The 18,155-nt window shown below is 48.2% G+C and overlaps 1 protein-coding gene across 13 annotated transcripts in view; it reads right to left on the reverse strand.

Moving 5' to 3' along the window:
* TNS1 (tensin 1) overlaps nt 1-18,155 on the reverse strand; it is a 483,060-nt gene that overhangs the window by 38,903 nt on the left and 426,002 nt on the right. For 8 of the 13 annotated variants that reach the window (XM_075317048.1, XM_075317047.1, XM_075317051.1 and 5 more), the window contains 2 exons: nt 14,640-16,325; nt 5,022-5,111 (listed from right to left, as the gene is read on the reverse strand). In XM_075317048.1, the coding sequence (XP_075173163.1) occupies nt 5,022-5,111; nt 14,640-16,325 (1,776 nt within the window). The remainder of the gene's footprint in view (nt 1-5,021; nt 5,112-14,639; nt 16,326-18,155) is intronic. The other 5 variants (XM_075317057.1, XM_075317060.1, XM_075317054.1 and 2 more) reach the window with 2 other exon arrangements.

Below are 18,155 nucleotides of genomic sequence, written 5' to 3' on the forward strand. Positions count from 1 at the left end.
GAGGCGTAGCGGGAAGTTATACCAGCTGTTAACCCTCGCAAGCCTTCCAGTGGGAATCGATTCTCATATATTTTATTTCCTCACAATTCTTGCTGTCAGTGAATAGCAGCTTCTTTGATTCTGAGCCCTTCTCACCAGTATTGCTGATTTACATTGTATCACTCCCTCTGCTGGGGGATCAGGAGGGGTCTTCAGCCTCAGCCATTGAGGTTTGTTACAATGTATCAGAGCAGGTGACGCTTCGTTATCACCCGGAGTTCAGGATGAAGGACGGTGTTCATCTCACAGAGGATCGTCCAGACTGATACATTGCAACAAATCACGAGCTGTGAAAAGGACCAGATCTGGAAGAAATTTCAGATTTAGCCAATTGAGGTTTGATACGATGTATTCGAGCAGGTAAAAGTTACAACCCGGGGTTCAGGGCAGGACTGGGCGCAGCTCACTGAAGATTGCCCTGTATGATCCATTGTAACAAACCCTCAGCTGTGTGAAAAGGACTTGATCAGGGCTTTCATCCTCATATTAAATGTCTCCATTTTCTAGAATTGTTGCATTTGTTACAATGTTTCGGCGCTGGCTGTGAGCTCAGGACGGAGCTTGATGAAGCAGGAGGATCAGGATGACAGTGTTCAGTGGGTGATCTCTGCAGGGTAATGGGCATATTTTATGCCTCGGATCATTTGTCTATGTTCTCCTCTCGTGGTGATGGGTGGGAGCCTTGAACATTTTTAATTATCTGCAAGTCTGGACCGGCCCGACCCCACGAGGAGATCTGCGCCCCAACACGATTCTCAGCGGAGCCAAGTGCAAGATCAAAATACGAAGTATTGTGTCCCAGCCGAGGGGGAGATGGGATCCGGCCCCGGGAGGAGCGGCTGGTGCGTGTAGTGCGCCACTGACATCAGGTGCTTATAACGTTACAGTAACTTTAGAACAAGTGTTATCTGCAGCCACCTCTTACATGAGCACGGGGGCGGCTGCCGGGGGTCCCTGGAAAGAGGGGGCTCAGCCTTACTGATGAGGGGATCGTTACCATCCCCCATGAGCTGTCATCCCACGTCCGAATGTCCACAGAGTGACTAATCTGCAACATTTATGCAAAACTGGGCAACGACGACAACTTTTTTTAGACTAGAAACTGCCCAAAATTTGGGATAATTTCCTCAAAAACTAGGTTCCAGCAAAGTTGGGACTGTTGGCAAAGTGAGACCATATTAAGATCTAAACTGCCCTCCAGACAGCAGGACCGACTATAAACTATTGACTCGCCACCTCCAGACAGCAGGACCGACTATAAACTATTGACTCGCCACCTCCAGACAGCAGGACAGTATATAAACTATTGACTCGCCACCTCCAGACAGCAGGACAGACTATAAACTATTGACTCGCCACCTCCAGACAGCAGGACCGACTATAAACTATTGAATCGCCACCTCCAGACAGCAGGACCGACTATAAACTATTGACTCGCCACCTCCAGACAGCAGGACAGACTATAAACTATTGACTCGCCACCTCCAGACAGCAGGACCGACTATAAACTATTGACTCGCCACCTCCAGACAGCAGGACAGAATATAAACTATTGACTTGCCACCTCCAGACAGCAGGACAGTATATAAACTATTTACTCGCCACCTCCAGACAGCAGGGCAGTATATAAGCTATTGACTCGCCACCTCCAGACAGCAGGACCGACTATAAACTATTGACTTGCCACCTCCAGACAGCTGGACAGTATATAAGCTATTGACTCGCCACCTCCAGACAGCAGGACCGAATATAAACTATTGAATCGCCACCTCCAGACAGCAGGACAAAATATAAACTATTGACTGGCCACCTCCAGACAGCAGGACAGAATATGAACTATTGACTCGCTACCTCCAGACAGCAGGACAGAATATAAAGTATTGACTCACCACCTCCAGACAGCAGGACAGAATATAAACCATTGACTCACCACCTCCAGACAGCAGGACCGAATATAAACTATTGACTCGCCACCTCCAGACAGCAGGACAGAATATAAAGTATTGACTCACCACCTCCAGACAGCAGGACAGAATATAAACTATTGACTCACCACCTCCAGACAGCAGGACAGAATATAAAGTATTGACTCGCCAGCTCCAGACAGCAGGACAGAATATAAAGTATTGACTCGCCAGCTCCAGACAGCAGGACAGAATATAAACTATTGACTCACCACCTCCAGACAGCAGGACAGAATATAAACTATTGACTCACCACCTCCAGACAGAGCAGGACCGAATATAAACTATTGACTCGCCACCTCCAGACAGCAGGACAAAATATAAACTATTGACTCGCCACCTCCAGACAGAGCAGGACAGAATATAAACTATTGACTCGCCACCTCCAGACAGAGCAGGACAGAATATAAACTATTGACTCGCCACCTCCAGACAGCAGGGCAGTATATAAGCTATTGACTCGCCACCTCCAGACAGCAGGACCGAATATAAACTATTGAATCGCCACCTCCAGACAGCAGGACAAAATATAAACTATTGACTGGCCACCTCCAGACAGCAGGACAGAATATAAACTATTGACTCGCCACCTCCAGACAGCAGGACAGAATATAAACTATTGACTCGCCACCTCTAGACAGCAGGACCGACTATAAACTATTGAATCGCCACCTCCAGACAGCAGGACAGAATATAAACTATTGACTCGCCACCTCCAGACAGCAGGACAGAATATAAACTATTGACTGGCCACCTCCAGACAGCAAGACAGTATATAAACTATTGATTCGCCACCTCCAGACACCAGGACAGTATATAAACTATTGATTCGCCACCTCCAGACAGCAGGACAGAATATAAACTATTGATTCGCCACCTCCAGACAGCAGGACAGACTATTATCTATTGATTCGCCACCTCCAGACAGCAGGACAGAATATAAACTATTGACTCGCCACCTCCAGACAGCAGGACAGAATATAAACTATGGACTCGCCACCTCCAGACAGCAGGACAGAATATAAACTATGGACTCGCCACCTCCAGACAGCAGGACAGAATATAAACTATGGACTCGCTACCTCCAGACAGCAGGACAGAATATAAACTATGGACTCGCCACCTCCAGACAGCAGGACAGACTATAAACTATTGAATCGCCACCTCCAGACAGCAGGACAGAATATAAACTATTGAATCGCCACCTCCAGACAGCAGGACAGAATATAAACTATTGAATCGCCACCTCCAGACAGCAACACAGAATATAAACTATTGACTCGCCACCTCCAGGCAGCAGGACAGAATATAAACTATTGACTCGCCACCTCCAGACTGCAGGACACATTTCTCAGGTCTTCTGCATCTTTATTGCTGCCATCTTGCTCTTAGTCACAAAATGATAAATGGCGCCCCCTGCAGAGCAGGCAATACAGGATACTACAAGTGACCAAAAATACAGCCCCATAAAATAGTAACCGATCTCATAGGAGAGCTCCGGCGTTGCCCCCATCGCCTCAGATGACCCCACACTGGGAACTGGCGCCCGGATTCAGAGGACGCGCTACAGATGTATCTTCTTAATATCTGAACTTTAGCTATAATGCAGCCGAGCTCATTAATGACATGTGGCACCAATATGGGCTTCATGATGGAAGCCGAAGCTGCACAGGGTCCCCCCGGCCCCCTCCGCGATATGGATCAGCATCTAAATGTGGTTACAAAATATTAGTAAACAATTATAGTAAATATAATAGAAATGTTTATGCTGGAAATCAGTGTGTAATACTGCGCCTCACCAGCGAGGGCGCTATCTAAACGGGACGAGCAGATCATTCAATAAGTCCAAACTGAAAAACTTCAGCAAGGGCGCTTGTAACAAAGAAAATCCTTACACGCAAGAACTCATTCTTAAGGGGGTTGTCACTGAAAATCTCATTAAAGGTGAAAATCTCATTAAAGGGGCTGTTCCTTTTTGGATCATCTCTTTTTTTTCACCCCCTGATGAGAAGCCGATCACAGATTCCTCCTCGATCATTAGAACTTGTAGCTTTAATTTCCCTGCAGCGACCGCACAGGAGATACAAAGTATTGCACAGCTCCCATAGAAGTCTACGGACTGTGTGAGTAATGGCCGGATAGAGGAAGAGGCGCTCTCTGCAGCTAATCTGCTCCCTGCTTAATTGAGGGGGGTCCTGAAGGGACGGTCGGCACATAGCTGAGATGCACTGCTGTAACCTTCATGTATACGTGTATCTCAGCTCTCCGTATGCCTTTGCAGGGGACAGTCAGGCACATTTATCACTGTACATGGAGTGGATTTCGGGGCACCCATTAGAGGACCCCTGTGTGATACGTTGTAGCAGAGGGGGGCTCTACCATCTTACCTTTCCGGGGCTATGAGAACATGGTCCCATCCTAAGTCACTGACCGGGGGTCACTAGGATTCAATATTACACAAGACATTTCTCCCCACGCGTTTCATAACATTGAACATTTTGCAGATTTTGGCGCAATCTGGCGGCCGTGGATCCCAACCCAGATGTTGTAAACAGAATGCATGAAAGACAAGCGCCACGCCCCGTGCCAGCTGCCAGCTCATAAACCTCAGGGTTAGAAGCAACAGTTCACACCCCACACGCCCCATGCCTCCGGAAATAAGCAAAGAGCACACATCAGGGTCACCCCACGTCCACCATATTAGCAGTGCATTATTCTGAAGCGTGTGGCGCACACATACAGTCTGGACGCCATGCCTGGTGGACGGGGCCCGATCAGGGCGCAGGGTACAGATATGGCGCCCCACCATCACTAGCAGGGCAGCTCTCGCTGGTTGGGGGTTAGTGTCCGCCTCCGGGCCCCGCAGCTCTCCTCATGTCATCATTGACCTTACCTTTACCTGACATGATTGAGGGTCCCTATTGCTGCGAGGGGCCGGAGGCGATGGCCGCGATCCTACCACACACAGGACTTGGCACACCATGCTTAATGGAAAAGGAGAGAGCGGACAGAACAAACCAGAGAAAGTGAAGGAGCGCTGGCGCTGAAGCGTGGGGGTGTGAGGGGTGTTCATACTTTTGCGGATATTCCGGAGTTTGCTGTTGTACTCTGGGAGATGTTGATGAAGGGGTCGGGATCATGGATGACAAAAGGGGCGAGAATGATCAGAACAGGAGGGTCCCCGAGAAGAAGAGAAAAGAGCGACAGGAACAAGACACAACACATGGAAAAAGGAAACAGAAAGGTTAGATGATGGCGGAGTCATGATATGGAGGTCAGTGCAGACAGCCAGGGAGGAAAACAAAAGTCAATGCATCAATATACAGCACAAAGGTTACAAATGCACAATATATGTTCTGTACATAAAACACCGTAAAGATCCATAACCCTACCTTCCTGTACGCAGACATGGATCCATAACTCTACTGGGGTCTTGCCTTATACAGATATGGATCCATAACCCTAACAGGACCTTACCGTATACAGACATGGATCCATAACCCTACCAGGACGTTACCGTATACAGACATGGATCCATAACCCTACCAGGACCTTACCGTATATAGACATGGATCCATAACCCTACTGGGGTCTTACCTTACACAAACATGGATCCATAACCCTAACAGGACCTTACCGTATACATACATGGATCCATAACCCTACCTTACTGTATACAGACATGGATCCATAACTCTACTGGGGTCTTACCTTATACAGACATGGATCTATAACCCTACCAGGACCTTACTGTATACAGACATGGATCTATAACCCTACTGGGGTCTTACCTTATACAGACATGGATCCATAACCCTACCAGGACCTTACTGTATACAGACATGGATCCATAACTCTACTGGGGTCTTACCTTATACAGACATGGATCCATAACCCTACCAGGACCTTACTGTATACAGACATGGATCCATAACTCTACTGGGGTCTTACCTTATACAGACATGGATCCATAACCCTACCAGGACCTTACTGTATACAGACATGGATCCATAACTCTACTGGGGTGTTACCTTATACAGACATGGATCCATAACCCTACCAGGACCTTACTGTATACAGACATGGATCTATAACCCTACTGGGGTCTTACCTTATATAGACATGGATCCATAACTCTACTGGGGTATTACATTGTGGCGATATGGATCTAATAACCTACTGGGGTCTTACCTTATATAGACATGGATCCATAACCCTACCAGGTCCTTACTGTATACAGACATGGATCTATAACCCTACTAGGGTCTTACCTTATATAGACATGTATCCATAACTCTACTGGGGTCTTACCTTATACAGACACGGATCTATCACACAACTGGGGTCTTACATTGTGGATACATGTATCTAGTACCCTACCAGGATCTTACCGAACAGACATGGATCTAGTACCCTACTGGGACCTTACTTTATACAGACATGGATCTAGTACCCTACCAGGATCTTACCGAACACAGACATGGCTCTAGTACTCTACCAGGACCTTACTTTATACAGACATCGATCTAGTATCCTACCAGGACCTTACTTTATACAGACATGGATCTAGTATCCTACCAGGACCTTACTTTATACAGACATCGATCTAGTATCCTACCAGGACCTTACTTTATACAGACATGGATCTAGTATCCTACCAGGACCTTACTTTATACAGACATGGATCTATTACTCTACCAGGACCTTACTTTATACAGACATGGATCTAGTACCCTACCAGGATCTTACCGAACACAGACATGGCTCTAGTACTCTACCAGGACCTTACTTTATAAAGACATCGATCTAGTATCCTACCAGGACCTTACTTTATACAGACATGGATCTAGTATCCTACCAGGACCTTACTTTATACAGACATGGATCTATTACTCTACCAGGACCTTACTTTATACAGACATGGATCTAGTATCCTACCAGGACCTTACTTTATACAGACATGGATCTAGTACCCTACTGGGACCTTACTTTATAAAGACATGGATCTAGTATCCTACCAGGACCTTACTTTATACAGACATGGATCTAGTACTCTACCAGGACCTTACTTTATACAGTCATGGATCTAGTACCCTACCAGGACCTTACCTAATACCGACATGGATCTAGTATCCTACCAGGACCTTACTTTATACAGACATGGATCTAGTATCTTACCAGGACCTTACTTTATACAGACATGAATCTAGTATCCTACCAGGACCTTACTTTATACAGACATGGATCTAGTACCCTACTGGGACCTTACTTTATACAGACATGGATCTAGTATCCTACCAGGACCTTACTTTATACAGACATGGATCTAGTACTCTACCAGGACCTTACTTTATACAGACATGAATCTAGTATCCTACCAGGACCTTACTTTATACAGACATGGATCTAGTACCCTACTGGGACCTTACTTTATACAGACATGGATCTAGTACCCTACTGGGACCTTACTTTATACAGACATGGATCTAGTATCCTACCAGGACCTTACTTTATACAGACATGGATCTAGTATCCTACCAGGACCTTACTTTATACAGTCATGGATCTAGTACCCTACTGGGACCTTACTTTATACAGACATGGATCTAGTACTCTACCAGGACCTTACTTTATACAGTCATGGATCTAGTACCCTACCAAGACCTTACTTTATACAGACATGGATCTAGTACTCTACCAGAACCTTACTTTATACAGTCATGGATCTAGTACCCTACCAGAACCTTACTTTATACAGACATGGATCTAGTACCCTACCAGAACCTTACTTTATACAGACATGGATCTAGTACCCTACCAGAACCTTACTTTATACAGACATGGATCTAGTACCCTACCAGGACCTTACTTTTTACAGTCATGGATCTAGTACCCTACCAGGACCTTACCTAATACCGACATGGATCTAGTACCCTACCAGGACCTTCCACATCATAGAGATTACCATATCACCTATGTAAAAGAGAACATCTACCTTTCCCATTGATTTGACATTGACAGACGATGAGGGGACGCAGGTGAGGGGCCATGCTTGTATCCTACTGATGGCAGTGCAGTGGTATTACCCATTATCAGCAGACTGGGTACTGGTTCTTATGAATAGTCTTCCATTACCAGTGATATGTGGACGGGAGTATTACAGATATCACATCCCATTTTCTGGTCTCCCCACAGCTAATAATGGGAACTTCGTGTAACAATCCACAGACTCCATTCCCAGGACAGACACGATTTCTACCCACGACGGACACAAATTGTGACAAAATCCATCACCTGGAACAACTCTGAGAATGGATACAATGTGTGCAATGTGCTGCGGGTGAATGTGGGCGCGGATTATGGAGTTTGGGCAGTCGCCCTCCCCATACACGGGGGTTGGCACCGGTGACTTCCTCCGTGCCCCCCGGAGATGAGAATCTCTGCATCGCCCCGAGGAGGGAACCTCCATCATTACAGCAAGGAGCTTGTCTCAATGTCTGCAAGGAAAATTCCCATATAAAGACATTTCACCTCTGGAAGGAGCGAGTACAAGTGTTCTGTAATATTCCCGAATACACCCAGGTCAGCGACGCCCCCGGAAGACCACAATATGGGGGCTGTAACCCCAGAGTATTCAGGAGGGGGCAACTAACAAACCCAACTCTGCTACATCTAAGGGAATACAAGTGTTCTGTAATATTCCCGAATACACCCAGGTCAGCGACGCCCCCGGAAGACCACAATATGGGGGGCTGTAACCCCAGAATATTCAGGAGGGGGCAACTAACAAACCCAACTCTGCTACATCTAAGGGAATACAAGTGCAGGGTGAGCATTGTATACCGAAATCCCGGCATTACTGTGTACTGTGTAAGTCACTAAGTATCAATCCCAAGGTCAACGTTTTGCTTTACATTGATGTTTTCTTCTCCAGTCACTACTAAAGCTGCATCCAGAATCCTGCTCATTGCCCAATTTCTATGAGAGCAGTGCATTGTGGGGGCTGAGCTGTCCATGGGTTCTACAATATAAACTGCATACATATATGTAATTAAATAGATCTTTAAGACCCAATGAGGCTGGTGTACTTACTGCTAAAATCCATAACAGAATGACTGCATAATCCTGATATTAAGATGTGCATTTTAGGAGTCCAGCTATAGAATGAAATCACTCAGGAGTCCAGTGTATTCAGACTCCACTCCTTCAGCCTGACTGACATCTGCTCAGACTCCACCCCCTCATGCTGAGTGACATCTGCTCAGACTCCACCCACCCAGCCTGACTGACATCTGTTCAGACTCCACCCACCCAGCCTGACTGACATCTGTTCAGACTCCACCCACCCAGCCTGACTGACATCTGTTCAGACTCCACCCCCTCAGCCTGACTGACATCTGTTCAGACTCCACCCCCTCATGCTGACTGACATGTGTTCAGACTCCACCCCCTCATGCTGACTGACATGTGTTCAGACTCCACCCCCTCAGCCTGACTGACATCTGCTCAGACTCCACCCCCTCATGCTGAGTGACATCTGCTCAGACTCCACCCACCCAGCCTGACTGACATCTGTTCAGACTCCACCCACCCAGCCTGACTGACATCTGTTCAGACTCCACCCACCCAGCCTGACTGACATCTGTTCAGACTCCACCCCCTCAGCCTGATTGACATCTGTTCAGACTCCACCCCCTCATGCTGACTGACATGTGTTCAGACTCCACCCACCCAGCCTGACTGACATCTGCTCAGACTCCACCCCCTCAGCCTGACTGACATCTGTTCAGACTCCACCCCCTCAGCCTGACTGACATCTGCTCAGACTCCACCCCCTCAGCCTGACTGACATCTGTTCAGACTCCACCCCCTCAGTCTGACTGACATCTGCTCAGACTCCACCCCCCAGCCTGACTGACATCTTTTCAGACTCCACCCCCTCATGCTGAGTGACATCTGCTCAGACTCCACCCACCCAGCCTGACTGACATCTGTTCAGACTCCACCCCCTCATGCTGAGTGACATCTGTTCAGACTCCACCCCCTCAGCCTGACTGACTTCTATTCAGACTCCACCCCCTCATGCTGAGTGACATCTGCTCAGACTCCACCCACCCAGCCTGACATCTGTTCAGACTCCACCCCCTCAGCCTGACTGACATCTGTTCAGACTCCACCCCCTCAGTCTGACTGACATCTGTTCAGACTCCACCCCCTCAGCGTGACTGACATCTGCTCAGACTCCACCCCCTCAGCCTGACTGACATCTGTTCAGACTCCACCCCCTCAGCCTGACTGACATCTGTTCAGACTCCACCCCCTCAGTCTGACTGACATCTGTTCAGACTCCACCCCCTCAGTCTGACTGACATCTGTTCAGACTCCACCCCCTCAGTCTGACTGACATCTGTTCAGACTCCACCCCCTCAGCCTGACTGACATGTGTTCAGACTCCACCCACTCAGCCTGACTGACATCTGCTCAGACTCCACCCCCTCAGCCTGACTGACATCTGCTCAGACTCCACCCCCTCAGCCTGACTGACATCTGCTCAGACTCCACCCCCTCAGCCTGACTGACATGTGTTCAGACTCCACCCCTTCAGCCTTTTTCACGGTAAGTACACCAGCCTCCTCAAGCCTAAGAGACCCATTCAGCAATGAATGCAGTTTGTATTGTGAAACCTGTTGATGGATCTGTGAAAAGCAGTGACAAATTAAAAGCAGCTCTGGATGTGACTAGAGAAAATTCAAAAATCAGTGCAAAAAAGCCGATTTTTCTGTTTAGATTTAAATTGTGAAATGTTGGTAAAAACTAAAGACTTCTAAAGTGAGGAGGACGTCTCTAGATCCATATTCTGAAGAGATCGTTCTAGAATCTATTTGGAAAATATAAATCTTTTATCATCCAGACCCTTCTGTCAGCGAGGGGGGCGCAGGGGGCTTCAGCCTTATGTGGTCTCATCTGATCCAGATCCCTCCGAGGGAACCACCTAAATGTGTTGTGAGACGCAGTGAGACATTGTGCAGTGGAAACCCGGAGACTCCTTGTAAGGAGCGAGACGTGATGTATCCAGTCTACTGCGCAAACCGGAGCAACAATTACAGCACAGCTCGATGGGGCTGCAAAGAAGGGGACAGAAAGTGGACTGGTGCGAATCGCCTCTATACAGGGGGCAGCAAAAGCATACACCCGTCCTACAGGTCACTGCCCCCGCTCCAGCCATGAGAGGGGGATCAAAGCTGGATTTAAGGGGAGTCAAACTGCCAGTGGCTCAGGACACGGAAATCTAAAAGGGTCTCCAAGAGGGAGAGAAACAAACAAATCCACCCAAAATCAATGGCAATATAATGTATTATCTTTACTATTATTTATATATTGTAAACGGCAAAATAATACTGATACTACATGGTGGTATTATGTGGGCTGTGAGAGGCAATATAACATTGTCACTATGTAGGGCATTATATGAGCCGTAGCTGGCCATATAACATTGCTGCTATATGGCGGCACAATGTGGATTGGAAATAGCCGTATAACATTGGTATTATATGGCGGCATTATGTGGGCTATATATGGCCGTATAACATTGGTATTATATGGTGGCATTAAGTGGACTATATATGGCCGTATAACATTGGTATTATATGGCGGCATTATGTGGGCTATATATGGCCGTATAACATTGGTATTATATGGTGGTATTATGTGGGCTATATATGGCCGTATAACATTGGTATTATATGGCGGCATTATGTGGGCTTTATATGGCTTTATAACATTGGTATTATATTGTGGTATTATGTGGGCTATATATGGCCCTATAACATTGGTATTATATGGCGGCAGTATGTGGGCTGTATATGGCTGTATAACATTGTGGGCTGTATATGGCTGTATAACATTGGTATGAAATGGCGACATTATGTTGGCTGTATATGGCAGTATAACATTGGTGTGATATAGCCGCATTATGTGGGCTGTATATGGCTGTATAACATTTTGGGCTGTATATGGCTGTATAACATTGGTATTATATGGTGGCATTATGCGGATTGCACATGGCCATATAACAGTCGTATTATATGGCTGCATTATGTGGGGATGAATGGCAATAAAATTGTGTCACTATATAATGGTGTTAGATGGGCAGAAAATGATATATTATTGTCACTTTGTGGGCTGTAAATAGTTATACAACATTGGTACTACATAGTGGTATCATATGGACTGTGAATGGCCATGTAATATTGGTACTATATGTCGGCATTATGTGGGCTGTGAATGGAAACATAATCCTTGTACCATAAGAAAGTATTCTATGTTTTGTCTAAGAAATAACAAGCGGGGAGGGGGCTTCCTACTGTGCACATCCGTCCAAACCATGACGTTCTAAGGGTGTGTGGACTTTTGATACCTGCCCGCACTACTCCTCCCCCGTGCCTCATGTACGTAATGTAACATTTTGATCTGCACATTTCTTATATATAATGTTTTGCCTCAAAATCCTGGAATTCACAAAATAAAAACCCAAAAAACTTCTCCTGAACTTCTGCATTCTCCATTTCTCTATAAATCTAGTAACACATGAGAGGACAATGGCGGAGGGTTATATTTACTTTGCTGTAACTGATCCTCTTGTCTCCTATGTCAGGGGGGGGAGAGGGGGGGGGGGGTGTACATATATATATATACCCGTACAGCTTCCTAGTGGAAAGTGTATCCAGCTACTGCTAAATGGAGAGGAAAAACCGCCGCCCTTCATCTGTGCAAACTAAAAACTGATGCTGATCCGTCAGATTCCAGACATGCCGAACAATAGGACACGTCCAGCCCGATCCATCTCCACCTGTCATCACCTGTCCGGAGATACTGACGACGCTCCAACCACTGCTGCAGCGAGCACCGTCCCCGCAAATCAGCGCCCCCCGCGTCACGCCGTACTCCTACTCCAGATGCACACTACACTTTATGCTCTTCCATAATACGATTCTTTTATTGAGTGCAGAATCACATCTGGCCTGTAGGTGGCGATGTTGCAATAATACTTTATAGGGGAAATCTATAGGCTAATATACGGATTATTCAATTTTATGAAAGTATGTGCCCTGCCCCCCTGAGATGTGCGGCAACTCGTGCCCCCATTACTGCCCCTGCTCAGGACATCTGGGCCTCTGCAAGTGTAAAATGTTGGTCCTTTGTGTATAAATATCCCCAGATGTAATCTTGGCAAATCTTTTTGCAAATGATCTCACTATAGCGGGATGACTGAGAATATATTGGGTGCAGTCACCCCAGGGTCCTAGAAGGCCCCCAATGACTCATATAATGCTAAAGACCAAATATAAGGGGCCCTGTTGGGTGATTTTCCATGGGGGCCCTTAAACTTCAAGATATACCAACACAAGGTGCAAGCAATTATTCTCTGGTATCAGGCACTCCAAGTTTTTCATTGGAATTCTTGAGTGTAGATTATATATATATATATATATATATATATATATATATATATATATATATATGTGTATGTGTGTATACATATACACACACACATCTGTCCTCAACAGTGATATATTAGAAGTTTGCAAATGTTTTCACACCCGCATGTGTCACTGTTGTAGGCGGTGTTGTGCTAGAGGCCCCATTAGTCTGTGGTGTGGTTGTCCCCTCCGGGGGGCGCAGAGGTTTGGGATGACTCGGTCCCGCTGGCCGGTATGCGAGGTTGGCAGCACGCTGTCCTGTGGTCAATGAATTCCAAACATGGTCCGTAATGACCACGTCTTGTAAACCGAGCGTGCAAATATTTACCCTGGGCGTTCAGTAACTATAACATTGCATGACAGATGATGTCGGTTACCAGTCATCGGGGGCGGCGAGGACACAACCATCCTCTGGTGGGCCGCATTGTAAGACCTTAAAGGGGCGCTTTGCTCTATAAAATCCCTTAAAGGGTCTCTTGATGATGAGCAGATTACGCTGAGCTGTGAACCCCAGCTGTAATCTATAGGGAAACCTGACTATCCATATTTACATTTCCTATAGCGCCTCCACAGGATAAACTCAAGTATTACACAATGTCTTCCATAACAATAAAGTGAGTAATGGGGGACAAGACGGACCCTCCAGAGCGAGAGATGTCCCCTGCAACTGGTTTTCCTAAATAAGAGGACACCCCCCCCCTATTAAAGGGGGTTTATCTTGACTATACATCCCCTTTAATGACTCAAGGTTCCTGATGATGTTATAAGCTACATTTCCATTAATAATATCCCCCCAGTGGTGAGGGTACTGGGTGCACTGGTGACAATCACATCTTGGCTTTGGAAGCTACAGGGTGGGTCGAAGTGGTACAAATAGACCCCAGTAAGTGGTGTTATTGCCCAGAAGTGTCAAGTTTTGTCCATTTGCCTCCATCATGGCTGTTTCCAAAGTAGGGGATAGCACATGCCTCCCATTGACTGTAAGCAAGAGCACCATCTAGAGGCCAAAAAGAGTCCTGCACTCAACTAACTAAAATCAGCCGAGAGAAGAGCATAAGATGTAATGGAGACTTCTCCCTGCAGTGAGGTTTGGTGACATCATTAGTAATGTTTAACCCTTTAATCAAAGTATTATATATAGGAGTATAGTATTTACCTGCCACTCTGTGGGCCACCAGCCCTTCCAGGTTGTAGTTCTCCTCCTCGGGGGCTTCCCGGGCTTGTACTTGGGGTTGAGCGGAGACGGCCGCCAGCACCGGGGCGGCTGTAGTCGGTTGCTGCGGACTGCTCTGGATAAAAGCAGAGAGTGGTGGGACAGAGGACGATGGAGTGGTGGTCCCATAGCTGTAACTTCTCACTAAAGCCGGAGGAGCTGGTTGGGTCTGGTAACCATACGGAGAATAGGTCCCAGGTGAATATGGCTCCCGGTACTCATTCACGGGTCTCATGGGTTCACATGAATACGACCTTGGCGCTTGCTCGATCGGCGTGTGCGCTTGGCTCACTGGAGCAGAAGCCAGGCTGCCCGGGGAGGACAGCCCATACGTATTGCTCGGCCTCGGAGATGCCACCTGGGGCGATGGCTGGCTGTAGAGACCCAGTGCTGGCTGGGCAGATAGTGACCCCGTTACCGGCATAGTTCTGTTTTCTTTTGGGGCGACTGGTACACTCTGTGACTTGTGCATCTGTGAGAATGAAGGATCAAGGTCCAACATTAGCATGTTAAGTGCTTCGATCGACTGCTCAATCTCCTTCTGGGAGGCCATCATTGGGAACTCGGGGATACTATGACTCTGGGGAACAGTCTGAAAAGTGCTTGGCTGGGAAGTTGGGGTCACCATTTGATTCTCTATTGCACCCTCCTGCTGGCGGGAAGGAGGTCGGCTGCCGCCTTGCTGCCATGAGTTCAGCCCCCTCTGGACGGCTTCTCTGCTGCTGACGCTTCTGGCCGGCGCTTGGGGCAGCTGTGAAATGGGCTCATACTTGGCCGGTTCTGTATTGGTGAAGGACTGAGAACGGTACATCCCATTGGGGTCATAATAGTATAAGTGCTTTGGAGTCATGGTGTCCGGTTGGGGTTGTCCCCAGTTGGACATAGTGGGTTGGTTGACTTGGTAAGAAGACAAGTTCTCCTGGGCAGATACTGAAGGTCTCAAATGGTTACCAACATCTTGAGAATAAGGAGTCATTGTGTTTTTTAAGGTGTTTTGGTTGTTATAGGGGTAGCCCCCATTTATCATGGTCTCTTTACCAAGATAGCCATGTTTATGCAGCTTATCTATGCCATTCATGGTGGTTGGACCATTGGATAGGTTCGTTTGATGATACCCAGTCTCATTGACATGGGGAGTGCCATCAAACGAGGACAGTGTACCCAAACTTCCAACACTATGTCCATCGTGGTTGGGTAGGTCATCGTCTAGGATGTCTGTCTCTCTGTCGGCTGGTGGGGACATACTGCTCCCGTTGACGTGAACCTGTGCAGGCACCACGTGCAGCATGGCGCCTGTAACAGATGAGCCTGGGTTTAAGTTGTGCATCTGAGCATCGGAGTCCAAGCCAAAGCCAACGAGAAGCCTCTCCAGCTCTTGCTTCTCCTCGGGCGTCAACCCTTGGTTCGCAGCCGCATTGGCCACTTGCTCATCTGTTTTGTCGGTCTTTGTCGAAGCGGTGGAATTTCCCGAATCGCTGCTCACCGATAGGGTATGCTCGATGTGATTGGGGGTGGCAGACAGCGGGATGCCGGTGGCGTTGACCGTGCTGGTACTCCCGTTGGTGGAATCTTTCTTCTTCACTCTGGCATACAAACTCCCATCCAGAGGTCCTTGAGTGTGCCCGACTTCTGCAAGAAAAGAGAAGAAGAATCGTTAGCACTTACGTCTCCACCTTTACCGTTCGGTTCAGTCAGTAGCAATTAGGACATCCAGAGAGACGCTCCACGGCCAAAATGTCCTTTCAACAAAACCGCTAAGCTCTCCTCTCCTTCCCGATATCCACTCCTCCGGCAGAACGAGGCAGTGAACGCTCCATCACAGATATCAGCTCGTAAATCTAGCATAATGGCTCATCTGAACGCCATCCATCCAATCCCACAGGAACCTGTCCCCCGTCCAAGCACTTTATCCACCGAGATTAGACAGCGACTCCACGCCGGGTAATGGAGCTTTGGAAAGTGGTAAGAAAACATATGGTAATCGATACTCAGCGATCACCGCAAACCGGATTAAGAGTCTCAGGACTGAGTTATGATCCGGGGAGATCTCCCGGGGGTGGCGCATCGATCCACAAGACGCGGCCTCATCGGGGATGTTAACCTCTCGGCTGCACATTAACAACAAAGTGAATCGATCTGTAACCAGAGATGGACAATGTCGTCCTGTTCACGATGGAGGTCATAATGCAACGCAATCAATACGAGAGACGAACAGTTCCCGAGCACTCCCCCATAAGTGGCCGGATTTATTACAGCAGAGCCCTGCGACCCTCCTGTGCCCTGTACCCCCCCTGTGCCCTGCGCCCCCCCTGTGCCCCCTCCTGTGCCCTGCGACCCCCCTGTGCCCTGTACCCCCCCTGTGCCCCTCCATGTGCCCTGCGCCCCCCCTGTGCCCCGTGCCCCCCCTCTGCCCTGCGCCCACCTCTGCGCCTTTCCTGTGCCCTGCGCCCCCCTGTGCCCTGCGCCTTTCCTGTGACCTGCACCCCGCCTGTGCCCTGCGCCCACCTGTGCCCTGCACACCCCCTGCGCCCTGCGCCCTCCCCTGTGCCCCCCCCTCTGCCCCCCCTCTGCCCTGCACCCCCCGCCCCCCTGTGCCCCCCCGTGCCATGCGCCCGCCTGTGCCCTGCGCCCGCCTGTGCCCTGCACACCCCCTGCGCCCTTCCTGTGTCCTGCGCCCCCCCCCTGTGCCCTGTGCCCCCTCTCTGCCCTGCGCCCCCCCTGCGCCCTTCCTGTTCCCTGCGCCCCACGCCCCCCTGTGCCCCCCCTGTGCCCTGCGCCTTTCCTGTGCCCTGCACCCCCCTGGCCCTGCACACCCCCTGCACCCTCCTGTGCTCTGCGCCCCCCTCCAGATACAGCCTGATCCATTATAGCACGTCACGATAATCCGGGAGCAGCCGCCTCATAGGGCAAAAGCTAAAACAGAGCTTGAACGTTTTTGAAAAACTTTTTAGGCTTCGTCCCCACGATCAGGGTTTGTTGAGTTTTTTCTGCACTTTACTTGCGTTTTTTTTAACATACATTTGTATCGTGTTTTTAGCACTGTGTTTTTTGTCTCTGTTTGGGGTCTTATGCTTTAAATAAAGCTGCTTTGTTTTTGAATCTTCCCGCCATTGACATTATTAGGTGCAGATTACATGTGGATTTTATGTATTTCCGCCACTAAACACGCACGTGCGTTTATTATCTGCAGATTTTCCGCATCTAATGTAACTCTACGAGGAAATTCCGCACAGAAAAGTCACCACAGCCGCAAGACACACCGACATACGCAGATAGAAAAACATTCCGCGGGTCAGTGTACACCGCAGTGGACACGTACGCCACATCACCGAGGACACGTACACTATCACCGAGGACACGTACACTGCATCACCGAGGACACGTACACTATCACCGAGGAGACGTACACTATCACCGAGGAGACGTACACTATCACCGAGGACACGTACACTGCATCAC

This window comes from Anomaloglossus baeobatrachus, chromosome 7 (genome assembly GCF_048569485.1).
Source record: "Anomaloglossus baeobatrachus isolate aAnoBae1 chromosome 7, aAnoBae1.hap1, whole genome shotgun sequence".
Taxonomy (NCBI): Eukaryota; Metazoa; Chordata; class Amphibia; order Anura; family Aromobatidae; genus Anomaloglossus; species Anomaloglossus baeobatrachus.